The 19509-nt window shown below is 44.4% G+C and overlaps 1 protein-coding gene across 4 annotated transcripts in view; it reads right to left on the bottom strand.

Moving 5' to 3' along the window:
* Window positions 1-19509, bottom strand: part of Frmd4b (FERM domain containing 4B) — a 313962-nt gene that overhangs the window by 12884 nt on the left and 281569 nt on the right. For all 4 annotated transcript variants that reach the window (XM_051154965.1, XM_051154962.1, XM_051154963.1 and 1 more), the window contains 8 exons: window positions 10839-10915; window positions 9459-9597; window positions 8904-9045; window positions 7729-7862; window positions 7513-7632; window positions 6176-6404; window positions 3368-3421; window positions 758-905 (listed from right to left, as the gene is read on the bottom strand). In XM_051154965.1, coding sequence (XP_051010922.1) covers window positions 758-905; window positions 3368-3421; window positions 6176-6404; window positions 7513-7632; window positions 7729-7862; window positions 8904-9045; window positions 9459-9597; window positions 10839-10915 — 1043 coding nt within the window. The remainder of the gene's footprint in view (window positions 1-757; window positions 906-3367; window positions 3422-6175; window positions 6405-7512; window positions 7633-7728; window positions 7863-8903; window positions 9046-9458; window positions 9598-10838; window positions 10916-19509) is intronic.

The following is a 19509-nucleotide window of genomic DNA, read 5'->3' on the forward strand; positions in this document are numbered from 1 at the left end:
CCGGACTTACTTTGTAGACCAGGCTGGCCTCGAACTCACAGCGATCTACCTGCCTCTGCCTCCTGAGTGCTGGGATTAAAGGCATGTACCACCATGCCACGCTTGCAATAAGCTATTTTTTATAAGTTGCTTATTTCAGGTATTTTATTTACTGCCAAAGCTGTCTAACACCCAGCCTCCATCATTAAAGTCCTTATGACTGGATATAAATCACAGACTTTAGTACAAAGAGCTAAGGGCTCCCCCCTACACACACTCTGGCCACCCCGACACACAAGGTTTCTTTGTGTAACAACCCTGTTTGTCCTAGACTCGCTTTGTAGACCAGGCTGGCCTTGAATTCACAGAAATGCACCTTGCTTCTGCCTCCTGATTGAAGGCATGTGCCGCCACACCCGGCCCTAAGGGCCTACTCAAAAGCCCTCTTTTTAAGAACACTCTCACTCACCTAGGTGGTGGCTGCAGAGCTCAGGAGGCAGAGGCAGGAGCATCTCTGAGTTCTAGGCCTCCCAGGGCCTCCCAGAGAAACTCTGTCTTGAAAAAGATCAAAAACAAAGGAAGAAACAAACACACAAAAACAAACAAACAAACAAACCAAAAAACCAAAACCACTCCAATTCACTGTCAACAACAAATCCTGAGGTCAGTTTCCCTGCCTCAGTTTCCTAAAAGAACATCATCTGGAAGGATGAGTAACAAACAAGGAGAAGACACTTCTTAGCTTCAAGGCGTCAACTGTAAGATGACAACCACTCACCTGGACTGCCTGGTGTCCACAAACTGTTCGTTGATGGAGGATTTTCTGAAGTGGATTCGATCAATACCCAGAGACTTGGGGGGCAGAATTCTTGGAGAATGAGGCACCGAACTTGGTCGCTGGCCAGCGAGAGTGAAGGAGTCATTGGCTAAAATGAGTCGGAAAGGGAATGAATACAGATGAGAAAATAAGTAAATGAATAGCTTGCCAACCTTTCCTGAGGCAACGGGCAGAGAAAATGAACAATGGTTCTTCTCCAGACACTGATGGTAGGGTTATGCAGTAGGGACGTATGCATTCTGTAAAACTAAGTTTTATAATTGGCAAGTGAGCAAAAGGAAAAGTACGGAGTTCTGAACCAATTCTTCTCAATTCACAGTGACTACTCTGAGTAGGAAAGTCACTCAGGTGCAATGGGTGATGGTATCACTTTCAAAAATTTTTAGTTAGCTGGGCATGGTGGCACACACCTGTAGCCTGTAATTCCAGCGCTTGGGAGGCAGAGGCAGAGGCAGGAGGAGCTCTGTGAGTTCAAGGCTAGCCTGATCTACAAAGCAAGTCCAGGATAGCCAGGGCTATTACAGAGAGAAACCCTATCTCAAAAAGACAAAAAAATTTTTTAGAAGATTAAAAAAAAAAAAACCAAAAAAAATCCCCCAAACCATAAACTTTTATTTAAGAAAATCTTCAAGGTTCCAGCTGTGATGGAGCACACCTTTAAGCCCAGCGCTTGTGAAGCATACGTGGTGGGGCTTCTGTGAGCTTGAGGCTAGCCTGGTCTACATAGTGAAGTCCAGGATAGCCAGAGTTACATAATGAGACCATGTCTAAAAAGAAAAGAAGGAAAAAGGAGAGGGAGGTAGGAAACTCCAATTTGCAAAAGGCCAAATATTCCAGATGATGTTTGTTCCCTTTAAAGACTTTAGGCCTCACAGATGGGTGCATGGCGGCACAGGCCTGTAATCCCAGCAGAGGCAGGTGGACCTTTGTGAGTTTGAGGCCAGCCTGGTCTACAAAGCAAGTCCAGTACAGACAAGGCTACACAGAGAAACCCTGTCGTCAAAAACAAAACAAAAACAAAAACAAACAAAAAACAACAACAACAAAAAAAAAAAACCAAAAAAAAAAAAAAAAAAAAAAAAAGAAAGAAAAAGAAAAAAAGAAAGAAAGGAAGAAAAAAGAAAAACCTTAGGCCTCTGTGGCCATAGGCTCATCCTATGAGGAATGGTTGTGTTGCCGGGGATGCGGTAATGTTCCTCCCACCAACCTGTGCATTTTCAAAAAATTAGTGGCAGGTGTTTTGGACTGCAGCTCACAGAAGGATCCCAAAGTTGTGAGATTTGACTTTATTGACCATCAGACTCAGAGAAAAACCCATGAGGGTGGAGGATGTGGGGAGCAGGCTCAGGGCAGTGACTTCCAGGAATTCTTCAACTTACATCAGACAGATAGCCAATCAGCTGATTGCGTAAAAAGAGTTACAAGGAAGTGCTCAGTCCCTCTGCAGGAAACACTGAGCTAATATTGGCCACTGTAACACATATTGCTTACTTATAGGAAATGGCAAAAATGACATGGAATCTAACTCATAAAATGTGCTTTCTTCCTAAGGAAAATAAAATCCCCATTCTCCAGAAAGCAGTGGTATGCAAAGTGGGCACACAGTTTCCTGGTTTGATGCTGGATTCCAGATAGGTAAAACATCAACACTGAAAATCCCTAGATGGAGGACTGTGTAGCTTACAGAGTTCTGAGCCTTTATTTAAACTAGAAAGTTAAAAAAAAAAAAAAAAATAGAAATTTAACACCCTTACAGACAGACTTATTCAAGCTATGGACCTGTTTTTAACATGTTAGCCTGCAGAGATGACAACTGTAGACCTCTCTCCCCAACTATTTGTATAAATAAAGTTAGTTTATTCCATTTTTTAAAAAAATTGTTGCTGTTGCTCTTTGTCAGACAGGGCCTTGTGGTTAGAATTATTTAGGTAGCAAAGGAAGGCCTTGAATTCCTGTCTGTCTTGCCTCTGCCTTCTTAGTATTGGGACAATAGGTATGCACGTCATACCAGGGTTATTTAATGTTGGGGATCAAACCTAGGGGATTGTGCCTTCTACCAACTAACCTGCATCCTATGCCCAAATTTACTTACATTTAAAACATTATCTTAGGAAAAGGAGAGCAGGGTCAGTTTTTAGGAGTGCTTACTGCTTTCTTGGAGGACTTAAGTTCAGTTCCTAGCACCCAGGTCAGAAAGGCTCACAAAATGGCCTGTAACTCCAGCTCCAGAGCATCCAATCTCATTGGGTGTACACACACACACACACACACACACACACACACACACACACACACACACACACGAATAAAAGTGAAAATTAAGTCTTAAAAAGCCAGGTACTATGGTGCATGCCTGTAATCCTAGCACTGAGGAGGCAGAGTCAGGCAGATCTCTGTGAGTATGAGGCCAGCCTGGTCTACAAAGTGAGTCCAGAACCGCCAAAGCTATACAGAGAAACCCTGTCTCGAAAAATCAGCACAAACAAACAAACAAACAAGCTTCATACTTCAGAGTATCTAATATTTTTAAATAAAAAATGAGCCACTTACGATCATCATAGGTGGTGTCTGACAAAGAACTGCTTTCAGATGGAATTATATCTTCTGTGAATAAAAATAATTGCCTTTAGAATAATTGTGCATTTATACAATTAGAATGAGTTCAGCAAAGCAATTTTCAATGGAGTGCATTTTATTCTCATTTAGATAAATGTAAGCAATTACAGTGCATTAAGAATAATTAGCTGTTGTCAGAATCACTTACATTCTACTGGAGATAAAAAGCATCTGACCCAGTGTACAGATGCTAGAATTGATTAGTCATTCCTCGGTATCCAGAGGAGAGCCTGGTCCCTGGTCTCCCCAAGGATAAGCAATCTGAGGGTGCCCCCGTATTCTCTTGCATACTATGAATACTATTTCTATTACTTACAATTCCTAACATGAAGTGAATGTTGCATACATATTTGCTATATTGTAACATTTATCAAATAATGTGTTTAGTACAAAGACAATTTTCCCACCGATATTTTGACCTGAGGATGCCTGTGTCTGCAGATGCAGAATCTCAGGATGGAAGGGTCAACTACATATTTCTTTTTTTCTCCTTCCTTACTTTCTCAATCTCATCTCCCTGACACCCCTCTATTTCTTGGTGCCCTTGAAGGTCTTATATAGAAGCCCCCAGTGCTCCTTAACTCTCTCCATAACTAATAATAACCTTGCTACTTTCATGTCCCAAGGGATAGGATTATAGGCAAACACCACTGTGGCTGGTTTTATGTGGTGCCAGGGCTTCATGCAATGCTGGGCAATACCAACTGAGCTGCATCTTCAGCTCCTCACTGTATCACCTAGACTAGGATTAATAGTCACATAGTTTGGTTCTCTTTTTGGGGGAGGGGGTTCAAGACAGAGTTTCTTTGTGTAGCCTTGGCTGTCCTAGACTCGCTTTTTTAGACCAGGCTGGCCTCGAACTCACAGGGATCCACCTGCCTCTGCCTCCTGAGTGCTGGGATTAAAGGCGTGCACCACCACCACCTGGCAGTTTGGGTCTTAAACTGGTTTACAATATTGTCTATTACCTTGAAAGGAAATGGCATTCCATATTTGTTCTTTGTGCACTGTAGAACCTATGTCTATTTACAGACCTGAAGCAGTACACCTAACCTTCAACTTTCACAACTCCCAAATACCCACAAATATCATCAAATATCTCTAGGGCAAAATTGTCTCTACTTAAGAAGCTCTGAATCAGGAGACTTGAGTTATTTCTTGTTTTTGTCATTTATCATCTGCTGGAACTTGGGCCCGTTGCTTCATCTCAGTGCGAATCTTTGGGCTCAGCTCTGCAGTGAGGATGACAAAGCTTTTTGATTAACGAATGCTGTGCGGACCGTAGCCAGTTCCAGGCATACAGCAAATGCTAGATAAATACCACCTACACTTCTTAGATTTAGTACCCATACTTGGCTGTCTGGTTGGAAATGACAGCCATAGTGCTTTAAGCATCTCTAGTGCCCATTTGGTTAAAAAAAAAAAAGAGCCATCTTGGATGTGTTGATATGATTTTGCAAATCATTTCATATTCAGCATCCACTGTTTTGGTGGAAGGGTCTAGTCAATTACAACACCTTGGTGTAAGCTTTAAAGCCATTATGGAGGGACTGTCTTCATTCAAACTCAAATGCTAGTCTTTATCAGAGCCAGGCGGACTCTCTCTTAGACACAGGGTTGCACTTGAAGGCGAGGTGCCAGGACAGTCAGCTGCCGCGTATACTTACAGAAACATCTATCCAATAACTGCTCAGCCAGTGGCACCATCTGCTGCCCAAATGTCAGCCCCCAAAGAGGGGAACACTTGGGTCTAGCACAGCTTGAGGGTGAATTGGCTGTGACAAATGGCCATGAACATTAAGCACACTGTTCATTACACAGGTCTGGAGGCAGAGATTGCAAAGACCATCAAACCAACTGGACTGCGCATTTAAACTCTCCCGCTGTAGTGAACTAATATTTGTGTGTTAATGTCTGCCTGTCTATTTACTTCCCAAAAGTCATGTCTCAGCTTTACAAATCACAGGCTCTAAGCCTGGTCTATTCTCAAACCAGTTACAGCAGTTTATCCAACAGAAAATGTATGATTCTTCCACGTTCCAGTGAAAACGAAAGGTACCAGTAATGATTATAACACATCATCCTGTGGAGGAATGATCTCAATTTCTCAGGTGTTAACACATAAAGTTGGGGAGGAGGGCACCATCACGGGCTGGAGAGATGGCTCAGTGGTTAAGGACGCCTGTTGTGTGCAGGTTATACAAAGTCAGGATTACCCTGTGGTTACAATCTTATCTCTCGTCTTCCCACATTGCCTGTTATCACTTACCATTTTGCCTACTTTTAAATACTCTCTTGAAATGGGATAATCACAAGGCTTCTTCTCTACCCACACATGTGCAGAAATGAGTCTCTAAGAAAATGCAGGGTCTGCCGCATTCAAACGCCTTGCAGAAAGGACTACAGTAAAGCTCAGCATCCTTAACAGCTGGCATCCTGAAAAGTATCTGCAGAAGTGACATCAGTCCAGCTACAGGGGAGCCTGTCTTATCATGAACTGGCATCCCCTGTGAGCCTTCATCCTGAAAGTTCAAATCCTGTCACATGGAACAGCGGCGGGTGAGCCTGCCACCAAACATCGAGTTCACCATGCCTTCTGCACTGAAAATCCAACCACATTTACCTGGGACAGTTGTTTTTGATGCTCTTCTTTTGTCTTTTACCAAGCGAAGAAATGGAAGAACACCACCTCCCAGCAGGAGAACTGAGTACGGGGCCTGCTGACAGCCCCCTCTTACTAACCTGGTAGGGTAACTGTGGCTTTCTGGCTGGGCTTCTTTCCACAGCGGATTCGGTATTCGTTTATGGAGTTTTCAATCTCCTGCAGCCTTTTCACAGCATCCGTGTACTCCTGCTTTCGTTTCTTCTTCACGGTTTTACAAAGGTCCGGCTCGCTGGCGAGTTTCTTTGCAGCTTCAACCAGCTTTTGCTGGATCAGGAAATTGCTCTCCAGTTCTTGTAAAGCCGGATCCTGGGTGTAGACAATGACACTGCTTTATTTTTATGGACACACACAGTCACTCTCTCGCATTATTTTCAGATAATAATGAAAGATTCCTGCATGTCCCTGAAGAATACACCCTTTGGGAATGAAACGGTCCAAGTCTTAATCACATAGGCCTCCTCAGATACCCTCCCAGAAGACATCTCTCACCGAGCTTAACTGCACCTTCTCATAGCCCAACCCCTTTTCCTTTTTAAGGAGGAAAACGACTTTGCATTCATTCACTTGGCTGGGCTAAGGCTAGTTTTCAGAAAGAAGAGACTACCCTGTGACTCACTCGTGCAGAATGTTACGTTCACACAGGGAGCTTTATAGACACGTCATTTGGGTCTGACTGCTCCTTCTGGCTGGTCCTGACAGCATGACTGAATAGACTACTCACAAACGATCTTTTAACGCTTTATAGTCTTCTGAATTTGTGAAAGGAAGAAATGCACTTCGTGAAAGTGTGTTGAGGATTAAACGACACACCATGTGCCACTTAGGTCAGAGCGACATGCACAGGCAGGCGCTTGGGCAAAGACCAAAACTTGACTATTATGGGTGGAAGCTGAGCTAGTGACATCCCTGGAAGAAGCATGGGGTGGGTCATAACGGCATAATTGCGCACGATATGCAATCCAGAAAGCACACATCCTACTGGCCATCAAACCCTTTTTAACTTAATTATACTGAATGCTGTATGGGTGTTATCTCATTTAGCCCTTACGCCAGCCTTCACAGGGGACTCCCACCTTCGTTCTCAGTTTCCAGGTGAACTGAAACTCTCCGCTGAAGGCTACTTGGCTTCAAGTGAAAGGGTCTGAAGCTAGAAGTCGCTCCTAGCTTCTGTAATACCATTTATAACTTATACACAGGGCTCCTTTAATGTTCTCCGTGACACAGGGAACAAAATAGGAAGACACTCAGTTTTGCTCCAAGTGTGCATGAGAGAAAGAGTGCCCTTTGGTCTACTCTATCCAGTTCCATGGCTCAGAGAAAAATCTACTGCATGCCTTGGAACCAAAGATGCAGATGGCAGATACTAAACATGCAGCTCTTGTGTCTTGCACACAGGATGGCTTAGAGCTCATACCTCCTCAGTAGGCAATAAGTTGTCATCCAACTTGAACGTGGTCCCCACTCGCCTCCTGACCTGCGGGGGCTTCTCGCCTGTGTTCAGCGGGTACTCCTTGGGCATCCGGCCCGTGAGCTCCTGTATAAAAATGGGACAGGGTCAAGAGTCCATAACGACCACAGAGCACAGCCACCCAACAACGCAGAGGCCCGGCAAGGCCGAGGCCACACTCACTGCCTCACGCAGACAGATCCTCTTCAGCTCCTCAACTTTCTTCAGGAGTTTTTCTTGCAGCAGTTTCTCCTTCTTCTTGAGCTCCAGGATTTTCTCTCGTTTTTGCTCCTCCATGCCTTCTGAGTCCTGAGAACCTAGGGCGGGGGGCAGGGCAGGGAGGTTCACACGCGGACTATTTCCTTCCTTGCTGAGTGAGGGACAAAGGGCTAGGGAGGCAGGTTGCTCCCAAATGCTGCTTTTATTTCTTTTTCTCCTTGTTGCTGAACATAATGAAAGGAAGCTGGGGACATTTCACATGCTTTTGGGCATCAAAAAGAGCCTGGTAAGAAAATGGCTTCTGCATTTTGCAGCTGTGGCTCAGGCACACACAAGGAGAAACTGCATTTTTTTTTTAAAGAGTGAAGGGAAGATGGTCCCATTCAAAATATATATATGTGTGTGTGTATATATATATATATATGTGTGTGTGTGTGTGTGTGTGTGTGTGTGTATATATATATATATATATTTTTTTTTTTTTTTTTTTTTTTTTTTTTAAAGAAGGTAAGCAAGCAAGGCAATAGAATGTTCTACGCAAAGGAACCTGTCCCCCATCCACAACCCCACTGCTTCGCATCCACAAGCTGAGAGGGTTTTAGTTAAGACAAGTCAATTTGGTGACGTTACACAGGCTTGGTGACAAGAGACTGCAGAATTCCCACAAAGGAAAGGACTAGGCCCAGCGACTACAGCTTGTGAACGAGACACTTGTGATTGTGTTTATGCGGAACTTTCTATGTTGTGGAGAATCACCAACATCAAAACCTAGCAGGGAGCAAACATCTTTCAGGACAACCTTTGGTGCTTAGTATCTTTGCATCTCGTGTTATTTATACAGCCTGAATATATAAATAACTATAAATGGTGGGGCTTTAGGAGGCAGAGGCAGGAGGATATCTGTGAGTTGGATGCTAGCCAGGGCTATGATAAATTAATAAAAATGTTATTCGAAGCTGTGTATACTGTTGCATATCGATAAAATGTTTTGTTTTGTTTTTTCCTCAACAAGATGTATTTGGAAATGATTTATACCAAACATGAAAGAGAGAGAGAGGGGGCGGCGGGGGGGGGGGGGGCGAGGGGGGAGCGCGAGCGCGCGAGGGCACTTATACTTTCTGGAAAAGGAAGAAAGATACCTGAGGATATCAGGCTGCCATTGCTTGCCATGATGAACTGACTCTTTGCCTCCAGAGTCACTAGCTTGGAGACCCTCTGTGTTCCCGTCTCTGTTAAATCCATTGCGATATCGTCTAAACTTCTGGCTGAGGGAATTTTTGCCTATGAAGTAAATAGCATTGAAATAGAATTAGCATAGTCACATTCTTAAATCAATACAACGATTAAGTTACCATGCAATCAAAATGTCAACATGGGCAATTTAAATCTTTAAACTAGCACTTTATACACAGGAAACTTTAATTTTGTACATGGAAGGTTTTGGTTAACTATTCAGGATTCAGCCACTAACTTTTAAATGTCACCAGCAATGTCACCACAGTAGGAGCGTATGTATGCCGAATCTCACAATTTTTAAATATTATATATATATATATATATATAAACAACATAGTAGAAAAACTTAAAACTTTTCTTTTTTAATTTTGCGTATATGTTTTCTGAGAAAATTCATTTCAGAATAGAAAAGAAAAGGATTGGCTTCTGTTCGCAAAGAAACACCTGCAGTTACTCACTTTGCTCTGCTTCCGGTCCAGGTAGAACTGATGCTGGCTAATGGCCATTACCCAGATGGACTTGATAAGAGAGGAGTTTGCATACCAGGTCTGTACAAACAGGCCACTCTGTCCAAAAGTTCTTCTGGACACTGAAATCCTAAAACACGGAAGACCATGGTTATTCACCCCTGGGCCAGCGACACACGGTGCGTACCTAGCAGGCAATGCTGCCACACAGCATCTTCCTTCCCTCTGTCCTTCAGCTGCACAGACTTTGCCTGATGGGGGCTGAGGCTCTGATGGCGTCTAAAACCAACCAGCCCCAAAGCAACCTCTGTGTAAATACTGACACACTCACAGCTGGATGGGGAGTTAGTCAAATGAGAAGCCGTACAATGACATCTCATTAGAAACCACGGAAGAAGTGCGACTACCGCAGGCAAGCAAGCAGTGGTGAGAGTGTGTGTGTGTTGGGGGTGGGGGACTAAGGTTCTTACTAAGAACGGGCTAATCTCCTTGGGTTATCTTTTGTCACAGCCATTTCCTCCTGTCCCTCTGACCTCCAAACACTACTACGTAAGCTCCAAAGAGCAACTACTGAAGTGCGGGTGCTTCTTGACTTCTCAGAGAACCTACATCCTGACTTGCATTCACACAAATAACCCTGACAACTGTGTTGTTTTCTTTCTTTTTTTTCAGGACTCAGAAACACTCAAAATAAAAATAAAGCATCACCATAGATAATTCCCTTAAGAACTTAAACGGCCAATAAACCCCTGCAAAGAGGCTCTGGCCGTGGTTAGTCCTGAAGGAAAATGTAGCTCAAACAACCATGGCTATTTCATAATACCAAAGTGGCTGTAAAATACACACCACAGACCCTGTACATTGACCCCACCACAGACCCTGTACATTGACCCACTCCAGTGGTTGGCCCAATGTCCATGGATATATGTACACACAAATTGGACGCAGGAGGTTTAAAAAAAAAAAAGCACATGAATTAGGTAGAGGGGTGGGTTGGGAAAGTGTCACGGGGAGGAGTGGTAGGGAATGTGAGCAAAATACAGTGTATATATGTATGTGAAGCTCTCAACAATGAATAAATATTATAGTTAAAGATCTCACACACACACACACACACACACACACACACACACACACACACACACACTAACAAATGCCAGACGGAATATGCAGACACTGGAACCCCATACATCCCCAGTAGAAATGTAAAGCAGCCCAGTGCTTTGGAAATGCCTGAAAGTTACCCTAAAGGTTAACTCTGACCCCAGTGACTCCACTTGGAGGTAACTCTCCAAGAGAAATAAAAGCAAATAGGAAAAGCTATGCCCATACATTTACAGCAGCACAATTCTTACAAAACCCGATCTTTACCTTCGTGGGTCATGCACCTCCACAGCAAATTTCTTCTCACGGAAATACAAATTTTCCAGCTGCTTCCATTGAAATAACTAAAAGAAATTAAGAAGACCGCATAGCTTTCATTACTCTTGTTTTTTACTAAGTCCGTAAGTCAGCCTCTTAACCAAATGATTGCAAAATTCTCTTACAAGTACACTGACAACACCAAGCACAAACAGGTGAGTTAGCAACTTTGTACAAATCGACTATAACCCGAAACCATTTTATTCCCTGATGTCTGCTTGGTAAACGTCACCTCACCAGTAAATCTTCCTTGAACAATAAAACCGAGGATCCGAAGGACACATATTCATCCCGCCCCAGCCCCCACCCCCCACCCCGACTCAACTGTATGACAGGAAACCTGCGTCGATTACTGTAAGTGAGGTAGACGGCACACTAAAAATGGAAAGCTATTTGAGCGGGTGTTTCAATAAAGATCAGAGGTAACATTTCAATGGCGTGCAAAGTGAAAGTAAAAGAGACTCCCAGGCTGAGGTGAGTCTAAGTCCTGCAGCTTCTCCTTGGCGGCAGCTTCTCACCTACCCCTAGGTGACTCAAGCTGAGTGCCAGGAATCTGCTGGGGCTGGGTTGAGGGCTGACTCTTATGGCTTTCTCAAGTTAAGAGCCTCCAGGTGTGGTCAGAGTGCTCAACCTCTCTCCTTTCTCTCTGCCTTTGTCCAGCTGTGTTTCAGACCTGGACTCAGGACTGATTTGCCATTTGGATGGAGAAACAAACTTTGTTGGACATTTGGACATGTGTTTTCCAAGAACCAAATAATTTGATAAAATTGCATATTGACAGGACTGACTGTACCTGGATATACATACATACATACATACATACATACATACATACATACATATATTTTCCAACCCTTTCACTAAGGTTTGGGCTGATGCAGGCTTAACAAGCTTGCCTATTGGACAGGGTGGTCTTCTCCAACCTCATCTGTTACCAGGGTCTGCCTCCACCTTGAAGTGATACTCAAAGCCTCTTAGAACACAGTTAATTGTCTAATTAGGAAGCACTGCTCTGCAGCACACAGTCAGCTAACACATTCCCCGAAGAACAGAAGCTATTCACAAACCACAGAGAGATGGGCTGAGCTGTAGGTTTGTTTCGGGACAAAGTGACCAGACTGGACCCTGGACCCAAACAGCACAATAGTCCAGCATGCACCAATGTACCCGGCTGTCTGTGACTGCCCCACTCACCACTTTCAAAGTATTAATAAACACATAAAGCTACATACCAATGTCCTACGGTGTCTGTGAAGTTGAGGTTGTCACTTCAATCCAGAATGTTACCCCAAATGGGGCAGAAACGTGAGAGTAAGACCCGGGATCCTGTCTGCCTCCCTACCCCGATGGTAGCTCCGGTACCTTCTGAGTTTCATAAGACGCTTAGGTGTAACTCGGTTTCACAAACCGAGCCTCCCACGGTTGACACACCACTGACATCAACCACTCTACCGTGGGACACCTCCCCAGCACACTCTTTCCCGTGAGGCAGAGGGGAGCCAGGGTTCTCTCTCGTAAGTTTTCTCCGAAAAGACTAATAAAGTGGGGCAGCCTGGACTCCCGCGGCACTTCCTGGGAGGTGAGCCGACTTTGAATTCAGGCACGAATTTCACCCAAGGCTGTTTGAGGAAAACCTTTTTACGCAGGTCTACTCACTGGCACTCGAACAGGTCCAACAGGAAGAGTCAGAAGGCCGCCTGGCTGTGTTTTCCTTTACGTCCATTCCCACACACATAAAACCAGGGCTCCACTTGAAACCTGATCTCTGAGAGCCGCCTCCTCCCCCTCTTATCACTTACAAATGGGAAATGCTAGGCTGACTCCATTCAGCCTGCCCAGAACAGAGAGCAAGCTGGCGCCCGGCAAGCAGAAACCCTACTTAAAACCCAAGGGCTTCTAGTTCTTTCCAGAGAGAATTGGAAATAATTACTTGGCAACTGGATTTGCAAAAGAAGTTATGGGAGACAGGCAGGGCTTTTGAGTGTCAGAAGAGCTCCCTTCTCCCCAAGAAATCTTAAAAAGTTATGCAAAAGGTGCTTTTAGGTACACGCCCTCCCGGAACAGTATGAAAGTGGACCGGAACAACACAAACTGAGCTAACAGTGTGGACTCCTCCGGGTCAAGTGTATAGCAGGATAGGAAACTTCAGGGGTGAAGTTAAACTCACAGAATCAGTTTTTGCCTGCTTTCTGCTTTCTTTCTCTCTTTCTCTCTCCCTCTCTCTCTCTCTCTCTCTCTCTCTCTCTCTGTCCTCAAAAATGTAGTCTAAAATTAAAATATAACTCAAAATTCAAAATAATAACTTATTTCTCAAAATTATGAGAAAGTTGGCTATGAAATGAAGGCTGGCTGTCTGCTCAGAGCCCAGATCTCGGTCATCTGGGGAATCCTTTAGAAGTTCCTAGTGACTATCAGTGTGATCCTATCAACACTTACAGTCGCTACAAATACCTTTTATTGTATTTGTGTTTGATCTAGCTGGTAATTAGATGTAAGATTTGATAGGCCGGTTTTTCCTTTTGTTGAAGTGTGTACAAGTATTCTTCCATTACTGCTTGTCAATTGTTTCTGAGTCCTTGCTTTCAGGTGGGTAAGATGAGGCTCTGAAAGTGCTAATGGAGAGAAAAAAAAAAAAAAAAAAAACACCCCAGTGGATGCCATTTAAGGGCACACAAATGTCTGGGATCTAACAGACTACCAACTGTGGATTTCAACCAGGACACAGGCTTTTCTCTTGTCCCACGGCATAGCACAAAGAGTAAACCAACGACTCCCTCAGGACAAACTCATGTAGAGACCTCAGACCAATGAAACAGAGGAAAGTGAAATTGGTAGGGAAAAGCCAAGGCAACCCGCCCGGTTTGAAACTCTTGCTTGGTGTTGTGGCCTGTGAAACATATAAAGAGGGCTCTTCATGTCTGTGAAATGAAGAAGGTGCCAAGGGAATGCTGAATGTGAGGAAAAGATCCAGGCCCAAAGGAGGCGAAACGAAAGCAGTTGTACCCTTCCAGATTCCCTACTGCGAGGACAGTTGTCAGGCATTGTGTGTGTCTACGAGTTAAGACAGTGAAGCATCATGCATGCATGTGCACACAAACACATTTGTAATTTTTCTACTAAGACAGAAAAAAAAAAGTTGCCCAAATCAAAAAATTCTAATCCTGAAGACTTTAAAGGAAAAGGAAGACAAGAAGAGGAGGAACATGATTTGTTTTCAAAAGGGTTCAGAATATGGAAAGGATGTGTTTCCTAAAGCTGTCTTGAGTTAATGTTCACTGTTGATGCGCAGTTAGTAGAAGCCATGCGGTTAAGAATCTGTTGCTTTTAGAACTGATGCTGTTAGTTGCAAAAGGGACATAGCTGAAGGGTGAAAGTAAGCCTGTTAACTAGGTCTACCAGATGGCTCTCTACTGTAGACTCATTTGCAAAGATTAGGTTGTCCCCTTTGGCAGTACAGAAGGAAGCAGAGACTAGATAACAGACAACAGTCATTGGTTACTTTGATATTGCAAAAATAAACAAACAGATAAAGCAGGGAAAGGAGGGGAGCATAAATAATGTCAATGAGGATATAATCAAGAAATCACAATAGGATGACATATCTCAAAGCCATTAATTATCTATCTTCCAACAAGGAAGAGTCAAGGATTTAAACACTGAGGTGGAAAAGCGTGGTGGCATCAAATACTGTTTTCGAGATGAACTTGTGTAAAATACTGGGTACATTTGATGTTTTCTTCCTGTTTAGATACAAAGTAAGCTGAAAGCTTTAGAGGGGAAAATGCCACATTATGATACATTACTCAAAGGAAAGAGCGTCTTAAATATTTAAGGCATTTTGCTGAACTCATTAACTGCTATTTGGCTATATCCCACTCATTTATAAACTCTTGAAAAACTGGATGAAATTACCTCTGCCACATTTCCACCTGAATTGGGGCTGGAGAGATGAATCAGCCCTGGCTGCTCTTCCAGAGGACCTGAGTTCAGTTCCCAGCACCCAGAGGGCAGCTCGCAGCTGTAAGTCTAGTTGACTTCTTTAGACCTCCAAGGGCACCAGGCACACAATGTGATACACAGACATACATGCAAGCAAAAGTCTCTCACACACAAAAGATACATAAATAAAATCTACAAAACAAAACAGACTGATATTATAAAAGGGTGGGAGTCCTGAAGGCCTTCTTGGAAACCGATCTGATGTATACTAGTAGATTTTTCACTCATTCCTTCTCACTGACAGTATTTTTGTTGCTGTTGTTGTTAGTCACGGTCCTGGTTGTTGGTATATAAATAGGTTGCCTCTAGGTTGCTTAGCAACCTCTGATGTCATCACAGGCTGCCCACCACCAGGTGGGTCCAGGAGCCCAGGATATAAAAGGACAAACCTGCTACCTGTTGCGCGCTCTCTTTCTCTCTCTTCTCTCTTTCTTCTTCTTTCTCTCTCTCTCTCTCTCTCTCTCTCTCTCTCTCTCTCTCTCTCTCTCTCTCTCTCTCTCTCTCCTGGGGCACCTCCCCCCTTCTCTCCCATGCATGCTATGTGGAGAGTATTTAACACTGGTTGTCCTGGAAATCACTATGTAGACCAAGCTGGCCTTGAATGCACAGTAATCTACCTGTTTCTGCCCGCAAGTGCTGGGATTAAAGGTCTGCACTACCCTGCCTGGCTCAACAGTATTTTTTTTGAACACCTCTTACGGATGACGTCCTATGCTTCTGTGGCTGAGCATTGAGCAGGTCTCATCCCTCACAGCAAGCACAGACATACACAGGACCATCCAGCCTCTCGAGGATTACAATCGGATCCACTACTCAGAGCTGTGCTGATCAGCGGGATGCTTAACTTTCCTAAGCCTCAGTTTCCTCTTCTGATAAATGCCTGGCCACAAAGGTTATCCAAATACAAGTTTATGTTTATAGGGTACTTGGCCCAGAGCCTGGCCTGGAATATACATCAGTGAATGGTTGAACTAATGTGTTATGAAGGGCTTGCTGTGCACTTGGCTAATTGTTACTAAATGGTTGACAGCCATTGAAAAGCAGAAACAGAGCTAGACAGCGAGAGCTATCTGGCTCCACATCTGTCTTTCCACAGAGGAAACATCTCAGTTATTATGTTGACATAGCTGTGTCATCAGGCCTCCACTTCTGAGAGTCTCCATTTCTATGACCACACTGGGCTGGAAGTATGGATCTTTTGGGAGATTTCCTGATGCATCCTCTGTGGGGAGGAAATCTGTCCCTCTGACCAGTACCTGGAGGTCACTGAGGAGCAGAGGTACAGAGGGGTGGGGCATCTGCCTGTCCCACACAGAGACTGGGCAGCCAAGTCTGTCTGGAGTAGACAGGAAGAAGGAATGAGCCCCAACAAGCAGAGGAATGCTGGAGAACCTGCTGACTAGGGCAGGGGGTTTGCTTGAGGGTCATAAGACCCACCCCACACCCCCCAGGGGATACTTTGGACAGAAAACATCCAGTTCTTTTTTTAAATCATGACAAACTGCAAGTAAAGTTATACTCAGGTGTGACAGTAAGGTAGGGTAGGAACTGACGTCACAGGAGTTGGGACTTTTCATTGCTCTTCTATTGTAAGTTAATCATTTAACAGCAAATTCAAATGGAAATGACTAAATTCAGGACAGTCACAGCCAAGGTACATCAATGAGTCACAGGGGACAGGGATGGGGTGGGGTTGGGGGAGGTCGGGGGTGAGGGGGGTGTGTGTGATCCTGGGTGTGATGTGAAGCAAAAAAAACCAGGCATCAATGACTTCTTCTAAAGGTTACACCTGGTGAATAAAGATGCTGCTAATGTCCTCTGGGGTACCCCAAACCATATGCACAGAGTCTGGAAGCACCATCAGCTTAAGCTAAATCCCAACCAGGAGAAAACAAAAGTTTACAGAGGTGTGACTACACTGGCCAAGACACCCAGTCAGCAGGAATGGGCCTGGGATTCACATGTAACCACAGGCAGGATCCCAAACCTCAGCATAGCTCCATAGCACGCCACTTCTTTTTTAGTTCAGGGAGGATTCTATAGGGACAGCTGTTATATTTTTAACAGGAGGAGGGAGAGAGGAGAAGGAAAGAAGAAAGGGAAGAGTAAATTTCTTTATACTTAAGATTAAGAAACAACAACAACAACAACAACAACAACAGAGGGGCAAATATGGCAGCCATCTTGTGGAATAGGACCAAAGCCCTTCTTGAAATGGAGTTGGTTTCACAGCCAAGGCTAATCTTGAGGCATGTTGATCTTCCTGCCTCAGCTCCCAAAGTGCTGGGATTTGACAGATGTGCCCTGCCCTGTGACTGGTATGTCCCTCAACCTCACTCACTAGTGCTTTGGAGTTCATGATAACTGAACAAGTCCCCACCCACATCCCACCTCCAGGCCATCTGGTGGTGGGAGCAGGCTTGGCTAGTGGTTACAAGGCAGGGACGATGCTGTCGGGACAACACAGACACTGTGCCCTGTCCTCCTATGTGCAGGACTGTCCCACACCTCAAAGGAAATAGTAATCCAGTTGGAGTTGAGACACACTGAGATAGGGGCTGTATCTTCTGCTTCATCTAGCTGCTGAGAGCGAGGATATGTAAATAAAGATGCTTTTAGATGTTTGCTCTACAACAGTAAGTTTCAGGGTTCTGCTCCTTTCACATAGATCATACTTTTAGGAGCGACATGGTTGTTCAGGAACTTTTCTAAACACATATGTTACCTGCTAGAGAGACTAACAATCCCAGACTGAAGAGGTCCTGCCAAACAGTAGCAATTATGGTACAAATACTTTCAGAAGAGATCGCGACAGGACGCGCTCAGAGTCTGAAAATTATTTTCTTCGGGTGTGATCTCATGGCCGTGTGTACATAAAATGTCACCCCTCACACGCAATTGGCTAAACATGTTGGAAATTTTTAAAGTAAGTTTAGCTGAAGAAATTCTGGGTATTAAAAAAAATTGTGTCATATAAGGCCCAAGCATCTATAAAATGATGTCATCTCTCTCAAGTTTTCCCTGTAGCCAAGTCTCTAACCTCCCAGGGCTGAGGTACTGGCTTCCTTCCTGTTCCAACTTGCATGGGGGAACATAGGTATGTGTGTCAGACAACCAGGCCTGGCATGGTGCTCTTCTCAGATATCACTATAGATGACCAGGTACTCCTTGTCTCTGTCTCTATGACTGTCTCTGTCTCTGTCTCTTCCTCTTCCTCTTCCTCCCCCAACCACCTCTCTCTGTGACAGGGACTCAGTGTTCCTCAGTCTTGCTCTGAATCTAAAAATTACACCGATTTTCTGATTTTCATACCTCTATTTCCTGAGCACTGGGATCAGAGGTGTGCTCTACCATGCTAGCTTTATGCAGTGCTGGGGATCAAAGTCAGAATGCCATACATGGTAGGCAAGCACCCTGCCAACTCCAGGAAACCACTTGAGCAACAACTCCAACTCTACATGTCATTTTTCTTTGTGTGTCAGCAATTCTACCACTGGTTAAGGCCTGGGTAATATCTAGTAAGAAGGTGACCAGTGGGTATGTGGCCGTTTGTTCTACAGAGCCATTTCATCTTCTGCAGAGATCACCTGACATTCCTATACAAGGAATCCTCTTCTTCTTGAAGGTGTGGTAGTTCCCCTTTAAACATTCCCCCTCCCTCCTTCCCATCAGCCACCTTGCACTCTGCAAGCATCTCACCATTCAGGTTTCAGCCTAAATGCCACTTTTCTCAGGGAGGCCATCCTTCCACACACCAAGTGTCCCCTCCCCATGCCACGATTCGCCCTCCATCTCAACAGTCCCTACCAGAGGCAATTCAAAGTTTACAACTATACGATTTCTTTGCTTACTTGTTCGTTACCAACCATCTCTTGAGAATATTTTTCAGAGAAACAAATAGGCTAGCTTCCACAACTTACCTCCTCCAGAGTATGTTTTTACATTTCTTTTTGGGTAACAAAACAACTTGAGTTATAGCTTTGGCCACAGCCTGCCAGCATCAAGACAAAACAATACTTCCCAAGCCCCCCTCCCCCATTGCCAAGGAGACAGGGACTTCCTGGAGGGCTTGCTCTGGAATGCCTTTCACCTTCTTCAACAAGACAACTAAATCTTGGAAAGTTCTCATCCTAGAATTTCGTACCCTAACTGGAGCAAGCCCAGAGGTGAAGGGAGAGGTCGTACTATGAGGCAAAGTATGGGGTAAAGGGGGACGCGTCCACTCAGAACAAGTCCCATTAGCCCACTGGGCTCCTACACAGCTGAGAAAACGAGGGCACAGAGAGGTTGAGTGGTGGTTCACAGTCCCAGCTGGTCAGTGGGAATGCAGAACTGGTTCTCATTTCAAATCCATGCTATAGGGTTGGCGGTGTCCTCCCACCAGCTCTGCAGGTTTTAACAATCAGATTGATTATTGGTGTGGCTGAAGCTTAATTACACACTTTCCCAACAGGATGGACTGGTCTCCTAGCCACATTTGGTAATCCAGCATTTCTCCTCCACACCAGACACTGAATGGACAGCACACGCTCTCCTGGTCCCCTAGCATTAGCCCTGCTCTGGAATAAAAGAACCTTCTGTGTGGCCCATGGTGACAAGCTGGGGGTAGAAGGAGCAAGAA

This window comes from Acomys russatus, chromosome 13 (assembly GCF_903995435.1).
Source record: "Acomys russatus chromosome 13, mAcoRus1.1, whole genome shotgun sequence".
NCBI lineage: Eukaryota > Metazoa > Chordata > Mammalia > Rodentia > Muridae > Acomys > Acomys russatus.